The sequence below is a fragment of the Babylonia areolata genome, chromosome 1 (genome assembly GCF_041734735.1).
Source record: "Babylonia areolata isolate BAREFJ2019XMU chromosome 1, ASM4173473v1, whole genome shotgun sequence".
NCBI lineage: Eukaryota > Metazoa > Mollusca > Gastropoda > Neogastropoda > Buccinidae > Babylonia > Babylonia areolata.
Window position 1 is genome coordinate 7,878,954 of NC_134876.1, and position 20,863 is coordinate 7,899,816.

The 20,863-nt window shown below is 40.3% G+C and overlaps 1 protein-coding gene across 2 annotated transcripts; it reads right to left on the reverse strand.

The window, feature by feature from the left end:
* Nucleotides 1-1,960: 1,960 nt before the first annotated feature.
* LOC143275734 (solute carrier family 25 member 16-like) lies at nt 1,961-19,974 on the reverse strand. 2 transcript variants are annotated; one of them, XR_013053469.1, is made up of 9 exons: nt 19,595-19,974; nt 16,827-16,919; nt 13,758-13,891; nt 13,294-13,357; nt 11,388-11,576; nt 10,567-10,729; nt 9,404-9,475; nt 5,177-8,496; nt 1,961-5,090 (listed from the first exon to the last, which is right to left on the reverse strand). XR_013053469.1 is itself a non-coding variant. In XM_076580046.1 (8 exons), the coding sequence occupies exons 1-8, from the start codon at nt 19,668-19,670 to the stop codon at nt 8,322-8,324; spliced, it is 966 nt and encodes a 321-aa protein (XP_076436161.1). In that variant the 5' UTR covers nt 19,671-19,974; the 3' UTR covers nt 1,961-8,321. The 2 variants fall into 2 exon arrangements, 1 of the variants encoding a protein (XP_076436161.1); XM_076580046.1 differs by having other exon boundaries at nt 1,961-8,496.
* Nucleotides 19,975-20,863: the final 889 nt, after the last annotated feature.

Here is a 20,863-nt window from a genome sequence, read left to right on the forward strand (position 1 = left end):
CCGGATACTGACACGTGTAAATTACGATGTGTGTGTGTGTGTGTGTGTGTGTGTGTGTGTGTGTGCGTCTGTCTGCGCGTGTGCGTGACTCTGTGTGTGTGAGTGTGTGTGTGTGCGTACGTGTGTGTGTGTGTGTGTGTGTGTGTGAGAGAGAGAGAGAGAGAGAGAGAGAGAGAGAGAGACTCACACACACACAAGTTCGAGGTGCATCTCCAAACACGCAGGTGCATGTGTTCCCGGCATGACTAGGCCGCCAGATGTGTAGAAATGCTATTGCTGTGCGACCCTTTACTGTCTTTAAAACACGGTCAGCATTTATATAAACTTCGGGATACGCACACGCATACACACGCGCGCGCGCACGAACACAACTACACGCGATAGCGCGCGCACGCACACTATGCAAAGAAACTCACACTGACACGTTCGAACACACACACACACACACCACCGTTCGCTAGGTTTCGTTCTGTTGCTCAGTGTTTGTTTGATGTTGGATTTCCTGTCATTAAGGTCACGAGTTCAAATATCCTTCCGGTGGCAAATGTCGTCTTTGTGATCATTCAAGCCGACATTTGCCACCGGATCCAAATCGCGGAAATAACGATCTCGAGAGCAGTCTTTGCGTTTCCGCGCTGGCTGGTTTGCAGCCGAATCTTTTACAGCTGTGTGAGTGGGACTGTCTCGGTGTGACAGGCCTGTATACCCTGTCCACAATATAAACTGGCCAGGGCCAGAATATACCCCGTATAAACTGGCCTTGTCCACAATATAAACTGGCCAGGGCCAGAATATACCCCGTATAAACTGGCCAGGGCCAGAATATACTCCGGGCATAACTGGCCTGGGCTACTTTATAGGCAGTGTACAGTTTTGCCAAGGCCAGTTTAAATCCTCTGGGCCATTTTATAACTCCCTCGTTTTCCCTGACACACATTGATATTTGAAGGGTGTGAATATTGCCAACATTTACAACCTTAAAATGAAAGCTAGGCGAACTGCGATGGATTTTTGTACACAACATTTACCCTACAATTGGGCTTTTATTTAAAATGGGGGGAATGGGAAACAAGTATATTTATCTCCATAGTCAATTTTTTCATTTGCTCAAAGAAAGCAGAAAACTTCAATTAGTCTTCCTGATCATTTTTGTTCATGGGCTGCAACTCCTACGTTCATAAAATTAGTATGTACAAGTGGGCTTTTACGTGTATGACCGTTTTTAAAACACCATGTATGCAGCCACACTCCATTTTTGGGGGCGTGCATGCTGGGTATGTTCTTGTTTCCATAACCCACCGAACGCTGACATGGATTACAGGATCTTTGATGTTCTGCATGTGTACACACACGAGGGGGGGGATCAGGAACAATCAGCAGATCTGAACACATGTTGACCTGGGAGATCGGAAAAAAATCTCCACCCTTAACTCTCTCCATACGAACAGCGAAAGAGACGACGTTAACAGCGTTTCATCCCAATTACCATCATCAAAATATTACAAGCGGAACGCTCTTATACAGAAGAGGTGAATGTTGACAAAGAATACCACAGTTCTGACGACGGAAGCTAAAGGTTGGGTCATTCAGACACCCACTGGACATCCGAGGGGTCTGTGTAGAGGAGAATAGATGACTGGCCGTACTGAGTGAGTTACCTTACCAGGTGTGCCGAAACATGATTTTGTTGTGAAGTTTTCATGCGCAAGTCAATTTTGCTGTAAAGTGCTCATGCACCAGTCAGTCACAGGTTGGTAAACGGTGACGATAACTGTTCTTCTAATCAATGCCACTCATGTGATTGTCCTGATATTGCAAAGTGACTGTCTTGGGGACGTGTTTGGTGAACACTCATCCCTGCATATGATGATGATGAGGAAATATACTCCATCCGGTGCAGCACACACACACACACACACATACACACCCATACACGCATGTGCACACACACAAACACACATAGAAACGCAGAAATAATATTTCAATACGAATAATTCTAATCAGGTCTCAACCACAATCACTTCTAAATGACATTCCCTTATCCCCCATAACCAAGCTGTAACTAAGACACAGACTCAGAAAAACTAAATGCATCCTCAGAATATTCCAACCATCCAACATTGAATGTCATCAATTGTTTGCTAATCAAAACACAATTTCATTGTGGTCAGTCACAAACTTAAACCTTATGCCCCACCCCCCCCCTCCACACACACACACATACAATTAATTTTAATACAAATAATTCTAGACAGGTCTCATGACCACCATCACTTCTAAATGCAGTCCCTGTTTCCCCCATAATCAAGCTACAATATGACACAGACACACACAGAAAAAACTGCATCCTCAGAATATTTCAACCATCCAACACCAAATGTCATCACTTCGTTACTAAACAAAATGCATTTTCTTTGTGGTCAATCACACACTTAAATCTTACTACACACACACACACACATATATATATATACTCAAACAAGCACACACACACACACAGATAAATAAAATTCATATTGGAAGGTTCATGTCTCAAATCAACTGAACATGATTGGAAAAACTCTCATTCACCCTCCTATCCACTCTCTCTCTCTCTCTCTCTCTCTCACACACACACACACACACACACACACACACAAACAAACCCTTCTCCACAGACTACATGAAAGACTGTTTTAAAAGAGATGGGTAGCACATGGTTGGCATGGATAAGCAATACATTAATCATCTTCTGCATTATCTTTAAATCATCTTAAACAGCACAATAACAATATGTCTCACACACCAAAGAAAGAGAAAGAGAACAAAGAACCGATTAACTGCCAAGAAACCAGTCTGGCAACCAGTTCCCCAAAACAATCTTTGTGCCAGCTTCCGCTGAAAGTCCTGCTCCAACATGACTGTGAAGAGAAATAATGTGCACATACAGCGCCGTTTGTAAAAAACATTCCGTACAAAAATCCAATCGTTCAACACACCACAACCATTCTGTGACGAGGGTTTTCACGACCCAATTCATCTCATTTTGCTCAAATCCCCTCGCCCTCTCCTCCCACATGCACTAGCTCGGATGTTTTCTCTTGGAGACAGGGATTTCAACACAGCAAACAACACAGAAAATGCATTTGTTATGAATGGAAATTTTCTATCTAAAATTACGTTTAAATAACATACTTACCGTGACCCAACTAGTGCAGACGCCGGCAGGGGTCTGACATTCCTGTCCTGTGCAAACTATGAACTTGTATTTACTACAGATGACATTTGACACTGTTGCTTATAGAGCCATATCAGGATTGCCGAATTCAATAAAGAATTCAACCATGTTAAACATAAAACTGGAATATATACTACTGATAAAAGCACTGGGACCATGCTGTGATGAACAGTGCAACCTACAAACCACTTCATCATTCTAACATTTTGTGAAAGATTCTGCTACGAACAACAGTAACAATCCATCATGAACGACATCACAAGGATCAATAAAAAAGGGTGATGTTTTACATGTATGTGACATGTCGTAATTCCCTTCATAACCTTTTTCTCTCTATTTCTCTCACTCATTCTCTCTGTCTCTAAGTCATACTCACTTGAATTGGTATTGAAAAAAAAGCTGCTCACAGTCAGAGCTGGCTGCATTTAAACAGGCTTTAAAAAATCCTGAGGAATTGATAAAGTGCCTTGATATGTTAACAATAACTCAGAATCAAAACCAAGTATTTCAGATTAAACAGTGTCCACTCTTTTCTTTCTCTCTCTCTCTTTTTTTTTTTTTTTTTTTTTAAATCTTTTGAAACAATGTTTTATTTCAATAGTGAACAACCTGCATTTTAGAAAATCTTAATGGAGCACAATGATTTTTTTCTTTTTTTATTGATTTTTTTGTATACAAATTTTGCTTTCTAAATTATCTATACCATACTTCTATATGTATGGATGTATTCATTTACTGTATCAGTGTCACAAAAACTAAACTAATTCATCTCTAGTCAAATTTACTACATGATGATCATAATGATGATAATGAGGAGGATACTGTAACATAAGTAACAGTAAATCTAATTACAGCTACAAGACAAATTACAATAATAATTCAAGCTAAAATTAATGACTATCCCTTTACCAGAATGTACCATTGCTTACGGTTAATAGCAAAATTCTGCAGAAAAATCCAGAATCCATTTCGATAAAAGAAATACTATTGCAGGCAGATTTTTTTTTCCTTTTTTAAAATGGGTGGCGCACTCAGTGTAGCAATGCACTCTACCTGGGAAGAGCAGCCTGAATTTTACCAGAAAAATAATTTGCGACAAAAGAGTATTACAATACAATATCATCATCATTATCATTATTATTAGTATTACTAAATATCATCATCATTATCATTATTATTAGTATTACTATCATTATTTTTATTATTATCAACATTGACGTTTTTGTCATTGTCTTTTTTTTTTCTTTTCAGTTTGTGAAAACATGCTGTGAATATCAGTCAGACAAATTACAATCAATGGCCTGGTTATCAAATTGCATATAATAAGTAAGTTTTCATTGTCGCATGAGCTGTACAACATATTTACATACAAACTCATCTTTCTAGCAGCCAGAAAGACAGCCATTTCCAAGACGCTAAAAAAAACCCAAAAAACTACCCAACGTTGTTCGTACAACTGGCAAACAATGGAAAGTCACTATGACTGTTCTGGGGTATCAGTAACAAAAATCTGACTCATCAGTCTGTACAACAGAGAAAGAGGTGAGTTTGGGGCAGGGGGAGAGAGCGTTGAGGGAGAAGATGGAGACCATCAATTAAACCACGTATGTCACACATAGCACCATCACCTAGTACCCAGCAATGTACAGTGCAGAAGAAAAAAAATCACATTCCTGTGAAAAATTTCAACAGTTGAGATGACAAAATGTGAAAAAAAAAAAACCCACAAAAAAACAACAACCCATACATGCCCAGCTTTATACATTTATAAACATATACATGCATGTCCAGCCATGCTCGAGTATTTACTTTTTCAAAATTCTTTGTTGGTTAACTTTTCAGATCATTTTCATTTCTTGAACCGAGTCTGTAGCTCCTGTTGGTTTTATAAACCAGGACATCAAATCCAAATTCCATCAACATACACAATCAAAAACATTTCTTGAACCGAGTCTGTACCTCCTGTTGGTGTAATTAACCAGGACATCAAATCCAAAGTCCATCAATATACACAAACAAAAACAAGACAACTTCAGTGTTCAAAAACCAATGCTACGCTGCATTTGGAACAAGGCATACATACAACAGCAATAATAATCGTAAGATTTTTGTGATGTTGTTTTTCTTCTGTAAGTGGGAGGACTAGAGGCTGATGGTTGAGAACATGGAAACACTGGGAGGATGGTGCCCCTCTTTTAAAAGGACATTTTCTATCTAAAATTACGTTTAAATAACATACTTACCGTGACCCAACTAGTGCAGACTCCGGCAGGGGTCTGACATTCCTGTCCTGTGCAAACTACTATCCGCCTATGTGGAGAAAACGAAAGTACTATGGCCGATAACCTCCCGGAAGTAGGTAACCTCCCCTTTGTCCCGCTGGCTAGCGCCCTCTTTTTCCGGCAGCCATTATGACTCCTGTTCCTGTGCTCTTCATACGGCTAAGTTTTTTCGTATTTTCTGTCTGTCTGTCGATTCTCTGGCATTCTTGTTTTTTGTCAAATTTTGTCTTCAACCAGGTCACATAATTATATGGTTTGATTGGGAGCTCGGGCTAAAATTAAGGAATATTGTTTTCAAAAATAGTAAGCAAGTAAATAAATAAATGAATAAATAAATAAAGAAATAATTAATCAATTAACAAATAACTGATCATCTAATACAGTATCTATGCATTGACCAATATACCAATCTTCAAAACAATTTCAATCTGTCAATTTTCTTCTGGGCTATTTTTAATACCTATCTCATTTTCATTTTATTGATATTTTGAAAGACTTTATATTGATCTGCAGAAATTCAGGAAAGACCCAAGTGAAAAGAAATATCTTGCAAACCCATGCACACAGACACAATGCAGCACAAACACCCCATGAACATTAAAGACATGTAGTTTAAAGCAAAATATTCACCACTTGTGGTGTGGATTGTTTCGAGCAACAAATGCCATGAGTATCATGTATTTCAACATTCTCTATATTACCACCATCTGAAAGAGGACAAGGTGCAATGTGATCAAAATCGGTGCTTACGAGGTGCAAACAATTTTTTTCCAGGAATGTTTCCCTCCTGCCATTTATTTCACACACACACACACTCACAAACACACACACACTCACAAATACATACACACACTCACAAACACACGCACTCACAAACACACAAGCATACTCCCTCTTATGAATTTAGGCTCCACCATCATTCTAGCGCAAGGATCCACAACAATTCAAAAGAAAACCTTGATATGCAATATCAAACAACAAATTGTGACAGTTTCCTCCAACTAACCGAAAATGCTTTTGAAAACAGAAGATCAAATGACAACAAAACCATGTGCAAGTGATCATAACCTAACTAATACTACCCCTAAGCAAATCAACAGTTACAAAGACACCCACTGACAGATATACAGATAGTAAGATATTGGCACCACAAAATCTACCCGAGAGAGGTTGTTGCTTCACACGGCTTCATCTCTCTCCAAAAGAAAAGAATGCTCAGTTTATTGGTTTTAACAGCTGTAATACATTACAACACAAACATGTTGCTGGCATGTGGAGAGATCCATACTACATCAATGGATGCTACTAAAAATATAGCAGATTCAGATGTCATCCGCAACGTTCACAAGCACAGGAAAATAACTAACAAAGATATGTTTCACAGACATGAACATATGGTTGTATCACTTGCAAACACCCACACATAAAGGTACATGTATTCATGCATGCACACACAAGCAGTCAGCACACACACACACACATATGAAGGTACACACATGTGCTTATACATGTAAGCAGGCAGACACAGACAAACTCATACATGCATGCAAACACGCATACTCACAAACTCTGGGATTCTACGGAATACTTAGAAAAACCTTCACTCAAACATTAAATATAAACAGACATTGAATCCAAAGGATGTATTCCACTTCAACATATCAAGACAGCAGCCTCCAGCAATAAAACCATTCATTCAAAAAGCAAAACAAACACAACAAAAACAAACAACAAAACTGTTCTTGCTGCCAGTGTGCACATAAACTGCACATTTTCTGATGATGAAAACTAACATCACCTATTTATGTCTCCTTTCTTTTCCAATATTTATAATGTTTTTTCCTTAAAAGGGCTTTAAAAGAAACTGTTCAACCATGCTAAAACAGACCAGAAAGGACAAAACAAAACAAATGAAGCAGCATTCACATCTTATCACTGTACTTCAGAAAGAAAGTTTGTGATGTGTCATTCCACTGAAGTCTGCAGAAAAGGTATTCATCATTCGCATGAGACAATAAACTGAGGTCCCGTGTGCAGCATGCACTTAGCACGTGTAAAAGAACCCACAGCAAAACTTCGTAGAAAAATCCACTTTGATGGGAAAACAAACACATGGGCAGGCAGACAAAATATGGTGGTGCTGCACTGCAGCAACGCTCCCTTGGAAGAGCAGCCCGAATTTCATGCAGTGAAATCTGTTGTGACAAAATGTAATACAATTCAATACAATAAAAGAAAAAAAACAATTGACCATTTTTACAATGATGGAATACAAGAAAAGGAAGAAAAATATATGGTAAAACCAAAAAATGTAAAATGACATAAAAACAAAACAACATGCCACAGGAATTGAAATAAAACATTGTTGATGAGTGTTGTCATACATTATAATATTACCCATCCTGTGTACCACTTCAAATGATTTTTTTTTTGGCCAGGCTACGCTGTGGAAACAAAAGTTTCCTGAGCAGTCAAATCTCCCAAAGTCTTTGGTTTTCTTGCCATTCTCCAGTCACCTAAATCAAGAAACCAGCCAAAAACTACAATCTGTTGCTGTGATTTTGATTGCTCCAGATCCACACCACGGAAACTTACAAGGACTCCTCGGCTTCCACAAACACAGCTTCAGAACAAAAACCTATACGAAGTCCATTCAGAGCGATGTCTGGCACAGATGAAGCAATACTTACCCTCTCTTTTCAACATTCTCTGATCAGAGCAATGACCAACACAGATGAAGGGATAGCTACCCTCCATCCACAACATCTTTTGATCAGAGTGATGACTGACACGGATGAAGGAATGCCTACAGTCCACGTTCATCATCTGTCGAAGCCAGTGTCCAGGCCCAGAAACTGCTTCGTCATCTCATAGACGGTGAAGGAGATGCCGACCATGGGCATGATTCGCAGGTAGTTGATGCTCATGCCCCGGAACAGGCCCTTGGTCATGCCGTGGTCGTGGTACACCAGCACCATGATCTCATACCAGCTGCGACTGTGGAGGGCAACGAAGGCTCATCGTTAGTTTCAGTTTCAAAGACTTGTCAGTTTCAGTTTCAGGAGGAGGGGTCACTGTGTTTGGACAGATGCCTGACCAGCTGCATAACCCAATGTGCTTTGTCAGGCCTTGAGTGCATGCATATATATATTTGTGTACATAACAGTGTAGATTTCTTCTCCAGAATGTTGCCAGTACAACACTTTTGTTGCCATGGGTTCTTTTTCAGTGTGCAATGTGTGTGCTGCACATAGTATCTTGGTTTCTTGTCTCATCTGAATCACTAGACGCTCAGTCTGATGTTCCAGTCAAACATGGGAGAAAGGGTGAGAGCAGGAATCAAATCCAGACCCTCACAAACAGGGTAGCGTCTTAACCATTCTGCCACCTTCCTCCCAAAGATGTGTCAAAGCATGTAAACCGATCCACATGCGCTACCCCACATCTTGGGCATTCAATCTTGAGCAGTCCAAACATTTTCCCCCCAAGTCCACTGTGCACAACAATTAGGGACACAAGGGACACAACTCTTTCTGCACTGCCATTTGTTTTGACTGATGAATTTGAGGTTTATTGTCTTTTTGGTAATGTTTGACTGCTCACAAGCTTTTTAAGCAAACTGTTTCATGACTCAGTTGTTGATTATGATCACAACAATGATTATATTCAAATGCAATTTTACTCAACATTAACAGGAAAAAAGGAATGAATCAGTAACCATTAAGACGAATCATTTTCTGTTTGTTAAATCATCCAAGACCACTGCCGCAGAGCTAAACAGAGGTGTCTATATGGGAATTGTCCGGGCCAAACAGGCTCCAATGCCAGGAATCAACGCCATACTGATAAAAAAAAATAATGATAAGTAAAACTATTTTTATGCCCACAGAAAAGAGAACCTTACCCTTCAAATCTTTTCATCTCGCTGTGCATCTTTCCAAGCTGTAACTGCCGCCTCACAACATCCAGTGGGTACCTGACATACAGGCAAAAGACAAACAATTAAACCTCAATGTATCACTGTCATTCACAGATCTATTTATTCGAAAATTGTGTTTTGTGCATTCTTGCAGCAAAAAAAAAAAAAAAAAAAAAAAAAATTGTGTGTACTCTTCCTCCAAATTGTGTACCAAGCAAACATATGGGAAACTGCATCCAATTCAGTAACTTCCATGTACACGCCTGGCTTACTGCAGATTTGACATTACTGTTATCATTATCATTATTAGTGCTAATACTTTGAGTTTAGAGCCCAATGACCACTTACAGCCAACTAAAAACGTGTTTGTTTTACCACCACATGCAGAGTTCAAAGAAATAACACAGAACAACACCACTGCACAGCACTGTGAAGCAAACATTATCAGGAACTGACAGATCCTAGTAAGACTTAACTTGCAGGGGTCAACATTAACTCTTTTTTCTTTTCTTTTTTTTTTTTTTTAACTAACCCAGTCCAGCAAATCAGTGGAGAATTGACCTAAACATATCTGGATGGGTTTTGCACTAACCAAGCTTTCAGAAACTTACATGCATCAGACAAACATGTGCGCACACACACAAACACATATACAGACACACACACACACACGGACACACACACACAGTTGCACACAAACACACACACACACACATGGACACACACACAGACACACAAAAGTGAAGAGGAAGGAGGGGTAAGGACTAATGAGAAAGTCTGAGCCATGGCACCAACTACCCCCATCACACACACACAAGTGCAGAGGAAGGGGGCGGGACTCACAAGACAGTCTGAGACATGGTACCAACCAGACACCCACCCACACCCACACAAGTGAAGAGGAAGGAAGGGGGCGGGACTCACCAGACAGTCTGAGACATGGCACCAGCCAGACCCCCCAACCCCCACCCCACCAACCACACACAAGTGGAGGAAGGAAGGGGGCAGGACTAATGAAACAGTCTGAGCCATGGCCCCAGCCAGAGCCCCACACACTACACGTACACACACCCACACGCCCTACCACCCCCCACCCCCCCGACACACACACACAAAGTGAAGAGGAAGGAAGAGAGGGCAGGACTCACGAGACAGTCTGAGCCATGGCACCAGCCAGTCCCCCACACACCAGCTTGGCAGGCACCACCAGCACCAGACCCCCGGTGTTCTGGGGGCACGGCTTGCCCAGGATGTCCGGGTAGTTGTCCAAACACCACGTCTTGATCATCGTGAAGGAGTAAAATGAGATACCTGGCACAGGTGTCACACAACTCGTTATTCTCCAGTCCTAAATTGAGAGTAAAACAAGATGCCTGACGCATGTGACACACACAACTCATTATTCTCCAGTCTTAAATTGAGAGTAAAACAAGATGCCTGACGCATGTGACACACACAACTCGTTATTCTCCAGTCTTAAATTGTGAGTAAAAGAAGATGCCTGACGCATGTGACACACACAACTCATTATTCTCCAGTCTTAAATTGAGAGTAAAACAAGATGCCTGACGCATGTGACACACACAACTCATTTTTCTCCAGCCTTGTTAATTCAATCAGCGAACAAATCTCTCAGCCTAAACAAATGAAACAAATTCAAAAGACATGGACAACTATCAGTCTTCCCATTTAAGACTGCAGTATACTCAGCTCTGGGTAAAAGCTGTTCACAGGTTGAAAAACAAAACAAAAAACATAACACCACCACATCCACTCGTGTTGGAACTTGAATCTACATTCTCCCAGTTGTCAGTCTGTGAATTTGACCATGTCGCCAAGGTGAGCTCTTAATGGTCAGAGTGGTAAATATTCTACAATGACTCATAACCGTTTTCCCCTTCTTTCCATGCACATACACACACACAAACACACACACTGAAAAACACCAATCAAAGCAACTCTCACACACCTGAGTAGGGCGCCATGCCAATGATGGAAGGCACAATGCCTCGGTAGAAGGGTCGCATTCCTCCTTCTGTCAGCCGCATCGTGCGAACCATCCCCCTCATCCCCATCTCGAGTGGACCCGCCTTCACTTGGAACGCCACTCGGGACCGAACCACATCCAGGGGGTAGGTGATAAGAACCGCAGTCAGCCCTGCAACACCCAGCAATGGTCTCACTGTGCTTGAACAGAAATCAGCTTCAATCTCCCGCATGAAGAACAATTAAATTATTACCTCCTGAACAGTCTGTTCAAGAAAGGTTCACCACCTGAAAACATCATCCTGGGTAGTATCTTTTATTTATTTGTTAAACTCCTGTGTCTTTTAAAAAATTTTTTTTATGAAATACAGGTGCTTGATGTCATGTTCGTTTCTTTCTTTCCAAACTGGACCAGCTCAGGATTGCTGTTTGTGCAGTGTGCAAACCCTCTATTGTACAACACTTACATTAAGAACAAATTTTGAAGGTTATGACAAGCAGCAAATTTACAACAAGAGAGAGAGAGAAAAATGAACATCTACTCTTCTCAGCAATAGATATAACGCTGATGCTTCCACACAGGACCAGAGGTAAAAGACAGAACGTCACAGAGAAAAAAAAATGGTGAAAAAGTACGAAAGCTGATAATTTCGAAAATAAAAGATAGAACAAGACTTGAAAAACATACACCTATATAGCTGTCTAATACTATAGAGAGACTGGCATAAGCTTACAGTTGGGCTAATAGCAAAGTGAGAACTGTATGATTAATGGTTTTCTCCACTGCAATGGGAAGTCATTTACAGCTTAGTCTTTTGTGAAGAACTATGACTGAAATTAACAAGGCAAAATTGCACTGGCTCTTAGTGCTGCAGCCTTGGGGGCTATTTGGCCTTTGGGAACCATCCCAACACTGTCTGTCTTAAAACCCTCTTGGCTGAAATAGTGGGGATATGATTTGGGCAAGACACTCTCCACTATAATCAAATTCTAGCCCAGATAGTAAGGACAGCAGACGAGTGCAATAGACTAGCGGTTAAAGCATTGGACTTTCAATTTAAGGTCCCGGGTTCCAGTCTCGGTAATGGCGCCTGGTGGGTAAAGGGTAGAGATTTTCTGATCTCCCAGGTCAACATATGTGCAGAGCTGCTTGTGCCTGAACCCCTTTTGTGAGTATTCACAAGCAGAAGATAAAATACACGTTAAAGATCCTGTAATCCATGTTAGCGTTCAGTGGGTTATGGAAACAAGAACATACCCAGCATGCACACCCCCGAAAACGGAGTATGGTTGCCTACATGGCGGGGTAAAATCAGTCATATATATAAAAGCCCACTCGTGTACATCTGAGTGAACGTGGGAGTTGCAGCCCACGAGCGAAGAAGAAGAAAAAGTAAGGACAGCAGATGCCTCCTCTGTTGTTTTGGCAGTCATAGTTGGACATGACTGACCATCATACACTTGTTCTGTTTTTCAGTTTCTCAAGGAGGCGTCACTGCATTCAGACCAATCCATATACACTACACCATAAATATATCTGTGGTGTAGAGTAAAAATATATCTGTGGTGCAGAGTATATGGATGTGTCCAATACAGTAACCCCTCCTTGAGAAACTGAACTGAAACTGCTAGGCAGAGGCCTGCAATGCGCTTCATCAGGCCTTAAGTGCATGCCTACATATTTGTGCACCTATCAGAATGGATTTCTTTCATAGGATTTTGCCAGGGGACAACCTTTTTGTTGCAATGGGTTCTTTTTTTGTGCACCAAGTGCATGCTGCACACAGGACCTTGGTTTATCATCTCATCTGAATGACTAGGTGCTCAGTTTGATTTCCCAGTCAAACTTGGGAGAAAGGGTCAGAGCTGGAATGCGAAGAGATACTCACCAGCCAGAGACCCAGCAAGCAGTCTGTCCAGGTGAGGGTGATTAGGGATGCGAGGTTTCAGCCACTGCAAAAAAATCATGCTTTACGAGCAAGTGAGCTTCAGAAAGAAAAGTGGAATCTCCCACAAAGGACAATGATCCTGCTCCCACCCTGTGGCATCCTCATCATGTTAACCAAATGGGATGTGACAAACATTCTAACACGATTCTTTGAAGTGTTTTTCTCCTTATTCTGACTGGTTATCAACCCACTGACTTTCTATAATGATTTCTGATGGTAACCTTTCTTGTCTTGTCTTCTGATAAAACAGTTCACTTATTTATCAAATGTGCATGTTTATGTTTTACAAAAATTACTCAAAACACTAAATCATCAATAATCATTGATACGTTAAATTTAGCTCAGAACAGTCTAAACATCTTGTCACATAAAAACATAAAAAAAAATTTTTTTTTAAACCTCACATCTTTGTATTGTTCAAAAGCTGTGAACTGAATGGCAGCATAGGGGAAAATCCTGATCATCTGCACACCATTGCCCTTGAACAGTCCCAGTGCCCCTTCTTTGGTGAGAACCTCCTTGAACGTACCATACACACCTGCAATAATCATGTACAACATTTTCAACAACAGCAACAGCACCAAAAATGTGCTTCAGTCTTAAACAAAACAGTTTCCAGAGGCTGCCTGCACCTCACTGGACAAATGGAGAAATGAAAAAGTAGTTGCAAGAGAAAGCGTGAGAGAGAGAGGGAGCTTGGGGGAGCTTGATGTGTACTGTGCAAGGAAGCAGCCTGCTTTTTATTCAAGAAAACAGATCCAACCAAGAAATTTTTAAAAGACGAATTCACAGACAACCTACTTAAACAGGGTTTCATACAGATTCACTTTATGTACACAACAACAAAAAGTTACAAGATAATATCCCATAGCCTTTTATGGCCATCAGGGCAGTGAATTTATACCTGCTGTGTCTATCATCTTTAGCTCAGTACTGGAAGACATGGCCCAATCCTTTCCTTCCATCACTTTAACCTTCTCCAACCGAAGCCAGGAACCCATTCTTATCTGGGTCGAGTGAGGAAAATCAAAGTGAAGTGCCTTTCCCAAGGACACAACACCATGCCGAAACAGGGCCTTGAACCCTGACCACCAGTGTACGCTGGATCAGAAATCCAATGGTTTACCGATCTGCCATGGCGCCTGCCTATAAAGACACGAAATAATTTCATAGTCAAGGGACAAGGCATTCTTAATAACACTAAAGGGTGCTCAGCTTCTCTGCACTTCCTCCTCTAGGGGGACATTGCTTCTGATGGCAAAGCTCTACATGATGAAAGCAAGTAACCACCACTACAGTCACAGGGGATCCACTCAGGTTTCCTGTTCCTGGTTACATTAAACAGAAAAATTATTCAGCATACACAAGAACTGAAGAAGAAACCCCCCAAAGATCGGGAACAATCTCTTGTGTGTAAGAGAAACCACACAAGAAATCTGAAAAAGTGCTGGAAGAAAAGATGACAGAATGTAGCAAAACAAAAACAAAAACAAAAAAAAAAACAGGAAAAGAAAAGAAAAAACAAAACAACAACCAATTTTTTAAAGTTTCCTGACCTTTGAGAATTGAAATACCAAAGGTTTTTCTTTCCAAGTTGAATTTTGAATAAAAACTGAAATACTCTTCCCGATTTCCACTCTTAGAACATCAAGAATAAACCCCCTAAAATTTCCCCTGGTACACACATGGTGAGAGAGAGAGACACACACTTCTGACACTTTGACATTTTAATCTCATTAGCCTTGAGGTCCTTATGACATGGGTGAAAGCGTCAACATATTTTCATTGCATAACAAAACATTAGAATAAACGAATGAATACAGATGAAGCAAACATTGAACAAAACAAAGTTCACAGTGCAAGAAACAGACACACAGACATACATACATACTAAAACACAGACAGCTACACAGAGAGAGAGAGGGATCTACAGAGTGACAGATGCGCAAAGAGAGAAAGACAGACAGACAGAAAGAGAGTGAGAGGAGAGAGAGGAAAGAGAGACACACACAGAGAGGAGACACACGCACACAGACGTGCACACACACACACACACACACACACACACACACACAGGGGACTGTCAAACAAAAAACGCCAACAAAACAAGAGAGAATGAAAGACAGGATGAAAAGAGTGAGAACAAGATAGGGAGAAATCAGAAAGAAAGAGAGAGATAAGATAAGATAAGATAAGATAAGATAAGAATAACTTTATTATCTCCAACTGGAGAAATTTGGTCAGGTGCATTATCACAACATAGACAAGTAAACAACATGGGGACCATAACTGTAAAAGCCAACAACAGCCCCTACAAATATTACGAAGATACAAATGTAAAAAAGTAAAAAAAAACATCACATACATCGTTTCATACACTGCAGGTAATAACTAGTATTCTTAATGTAAAAACAGAAAGAATTAAGAAACATTATTTGAATATAATTATAAACATTGCCTACTATACTGCACATTGATTATAATAGACAGATAAGATAAGAATAAAGATGAATTGCGGAAAACCACAACCAGATAATCAGCACACACCCACACCGCACCCCCCCACCCACCCACCCCACACACGCGGATAACTTGATTAAACAAGAGTAATAAACATATGTTCTGAAATAAAAGCATTTCACATATTCGCTTTTAAAAACATTGCAATTAATTATTACATCGTAATTATTAAACAGAAATATATTTAGAATATGGACGTTAGCATTAGACATATTCATTGTACATTCATCCTGCATATTGCACATTATTCTTCCTACATATTGCACATTCATTATAACCAATTGTCACGTTTTAAGCTCAGTAAAGACACACACACACACACACACATACACACACACACACACACACCACAACTAGAACAAGGTACAGCCTATCATGCACGGACTTTCACACGTCTCACATGAGAGTGCGCGCGCGCGCACACACACACACACACAGTTCTCAAGAATTTAAAAGGTGGATTGAACGTGGAATAAAAGTCTTCAGAGCTCTGGATTTCAACTTAAAAGTTCTGTAGTGTCGTCCTGATGGCAACAGCTCATAATACTTTGCTAAAATATGGGTGTCGTCAGTTGCTATCTGCCTGTTTTTTTAACCACTCGACTTTCATACAACTCTTGCATACTAGCTTGTTTCACTCCCACAATTTCACTGCATACACTCATGACATCGTTCAAAACACGCTTACTCCTCACTCCCAAACTTCCATACCAGCACATAAATGAAACTGTAAGCACGGACTCGATACAACATCGATAATAACTTTGAAGAATATTTGAATTTATACCAACATTTCTAAGCTTCTGTAAACAAAAAATTCTAGATTGACATTTCTTATGAATGGAATCAACATTTCTGTCAAAAGTCAGCTTATTGTCTAAGATGGTCCCTAAATATCTATATTCATTGACCCTCTCCACTGTTTGACCATCAAAGGCAGAGAAAGCACTCACCAAGATCTTTGTAATGTGTGTTGTGAGCTTGCATGAGGATCTTGACACGGTCCAGTGGCGCCACAGCAGACTTGGCACAACATCCTGCCACACCTGTCAACATCCAAACCGCAATGAGCTGACACACCTTCCACACCTGCCAACATCCAAACCACAATCAGCTGACACATCCTGCCACACCTGCCAACATCCAAACCACAATCAGCTGACACACCTTCCATACCTGCCAACCAAATCACAATCAGCTGACACACCTTCCACACATGTCAACATCCAAACCACAATCAGCTGACACACCCTCCACACCTGTCAACATCCAAACCACAATCAGCTGACACACCTCCCAAACCTGTCAACATCCAAACCACAATCAGCTGACACACCTCCCACACCTGTCAACACCCAAACTACAATCAGCTGACATACCTTCCACACCTGTCAACATCCAAACCATAATCAACTGACACACCTTCCATACCTGTCAACATCCAAACAACAATCAGCTGACACACCTTCCATACCTGTCAACATCCAAACCCCAATCAGCTGACACACCTTCCACACCTGTCAACATCCAAACCACAATCAACTGACACACCTTCCACACCTGTCAACACCCAAACCACACTCAGCTTAAACACTTCCACATACTGAAAGCAATGTTTTGCTGTTGTTAAGTTATTCAAAGAATCTGTGAAAACAGGAGAGGATGAATACAAAGTAATCAAAATCAATGAGGGAAAGAAATGATCGGAGAGTCAGACACAAAGGAAAGCCTATCATTTTTTCCTTTCCTTTCCATGGACTGAAAAAAAAAAGAGAGAAGAAATGATACATTCATTAGGACTGGACTGCAAGTTTGTGCACGTGTGTTGTGTATTTGTGCATGTGTGTGTTCATGCATGCATATGTATGTGCATGCATATGTGCATGCGAGATATGTGTGGATGTGCAGGCCTGTGAATGCACACAAGTTTGCTGAACACAGCCCTTTTTCATTCTCATTTTGTTTTACTTCCACAGCAGGAAGTGCAATGCCTGGCAGTGACTGCATTTCTGGTGCAGCCATGGTCTCTCAAGACGGAAGGAGGCCGACACCAATGTCTGTTTTATGTACTTGCCTTCAAGTTCAATACATGTATCTTTCATTTTCATTCTTTTCGTATTTCATTACCTATCTGTCTGTGTGCTGGAAAGGTGACACCTGAATGGGGGGTCTTGAGGGGAAAATCCCAATGAAGCTGACCAAAGAAATATTTACCAATCCCAATATTATTGCTGGAAGCACCCATGCAGAGTTCAATATTACCTTTTTTCCCCCCCTAATGGCACATGATAAACACACAAAAGAAAGAACAGTGTTTCAAAACAAAACAAAACAACCTTTCATATAACTTATGAGCCTAAAATCTGGTATAAAAAAGAGCACACATTTTCTGCTTGTAATGGAGATAAATCTTTGGTACTTCTATAGATCCCAGTTCGAAACAGACATTGTTGGTGACGTCATGATCACATCAAAGTTTCAACCCCTTCCCCATTTTTATCTCCAGATTGGCACAGATCTCAGGAATGGCTTCTGGGGCTTTTTTGCAGCAGTCACATCCAACTGACTGACTCCCCCCCCTCCCCCCCAATGAAATGGAAAAGCGCATTTCCGCGTAGCTCTCACATCCCAAGCATAAATGTGTCATGTCATGTGTGGTTTATTTACTCTGAAAACTGAACACTGAAAAACACAGGAACTGACAGTGACAGGTTGATAATAGTAATAATAATAACATAAAAAAGATTAAACACACACACACACATATAAACACTACATTTTGAATGGACTGATTCAGCCTTTGGTCACTATGTTTATGTGTAAACATTTTACCCAAACACATGTATGTTAACCCCCCAAAATATGTGGATCCACCACATTTAGGCCACCCTGAGGTGCCAGTGATCAGTGACGTACATCAGATCAAACTTTAAAGCATTGTTCTGCGGGGCCATAAGTGACAAAATATAGTTTATCTACCATTAGCACTATTTGAGTAAATGCTCAAGTAGCTCTAATATCCCTAATATAAGTGTGTCATGTTATGTGTGCTTTCTGTACTCTGAAAGCTGAACACTGAGAAACACAGGAACAGATGTAGGTTAAAAAAAGAAAAAAAAAAAGAGAAAAAGGTGAGACTACATTCTGAATAGACTGTATCAGACTTTGGACACTATTTGTAAATATTTCTACCCAAAACACACATCATCATTAAATTGTTAAATACAGTCTAATTTGAAATGAAACTGTGCAACAATGTGAAAGTGACCTAAAGAAATTCCGACAACAACAAAGTAAATAACTGTTGGTAGGCATCTGTGCCATCATCAACACACACACACACACACACACACACACACACACATTCATTACACTGCAACAGATTGTGTATGTTGGCCCCGAAGTAACACCACATGGCTGCATCACAATTAGGCCACTAAGTGATGTCAATGATCAGTGACGTACTCATCAGATCAAACTTTAAAGCATTGTTCTGCTGAGCCATAAGTGACAAAATATAGTTCACTAAGATTATGGCACAGCATTAGTACTAGTTTGAGTAAAGGCTCATTAAATCTTACACAAGGAGCATTGGCCCTTATAATCCGTCCACTGTATACAAAGACTTAACTTATAAGGACTATAATTTTGGTGGCAAAAGCACACACACACACACACGCGCGCGCACACACACACAGACAGACAGACTGGAAAGCCTTACCTCCTGCGACAAATGTTTTTACAGACTCCGACGAAAGCGCGTCATATATTTCATTCATCTTGTTGCTAGCCGTCATGGTTATAACTTGAACACGAACATACGTGTGAAACTTAGTGATGATGATTTGACCCAACGCTCATGAAGCACGCTCCTTCGCGATGGCATGAAAACGAAAGAAGACATTGATTTCTGCGTGACTGCTTCCGTGAAAACACCAGAGACTATAGAAAATTTATCATATTTTGACTGTTTTTACGATTAAGTTTCAACGAATGTAACATATCTATAATGACAACTAGACTTGCATGAGTCATTATACACTGATTTCTGTCGAAATCCTGATTACTCGAAATACTTTCACGGAAGACGTCGAAAACACATAAGACGAGCGGAGCTGATTGTTAAGAGTTTCGAATATAATGAACATTAATTTTGTTTTCTGCTTTGTGTTTAAAAACTACACTTCTGTGGTTTTTATGCAGAAATATAAGTAAAATTATTAATAAAAACAAAATAATGATAAATATATACAAAAGACCTTGATGCGAAAATAACATTTCCATCTTGTGCGTGATGATTTGGGTTAAAGTCAAGCGTTGTAAAAATATCGAAAGAATCTGCATCAGCGTTTAAGGTCACATGCAAAACTTTTAGCTGTGGAATGGTACTCTCAGATCAAACCAGAACTTTGCAAAGCCCATCTAAAAGAAACACCTTATCCAGCCAAGTGAAACATGAACGTGACATTCCCTCTCTCTCTCACACACACACACCGCTCCACACACACAAACGTCTGATTCCAGTTCAAGTTCATAATCCTCTTGTGTAAATGGACACATGCAGACTTTCATGAGACATTAGTGTGTGTTGTGTGCATGTATTTGTTGACTATGTGCTGATGCTTATCTTATTACATATGTATTCCACAATATTGTTCAGAAATCATGAATAATACATTATGCTCAGATCAGCATGTTATGGCCTTCCTAAACCACCTCTACTGTCTTTCTTCCATCCCAACTGGTAACTAATCATGAACATAGTACTGTCTGTGCAGTGGTTTTAGTTTCTTGAAGAGACATCACTGCATTAGGACAAATCCATACGTACGCTACACATCTGCTGTGCAAATGCCTGACAAGAAGCATAGCCCAACGCTGAGAACATCAGGCCTTGAGTGCATGCATATATATTTGTGTACCTATCACTGTGGATTTCTTCTACAGAATTTTGTCAGAGGACGACTCTCGTTGCCATGGGTTCTTTTTC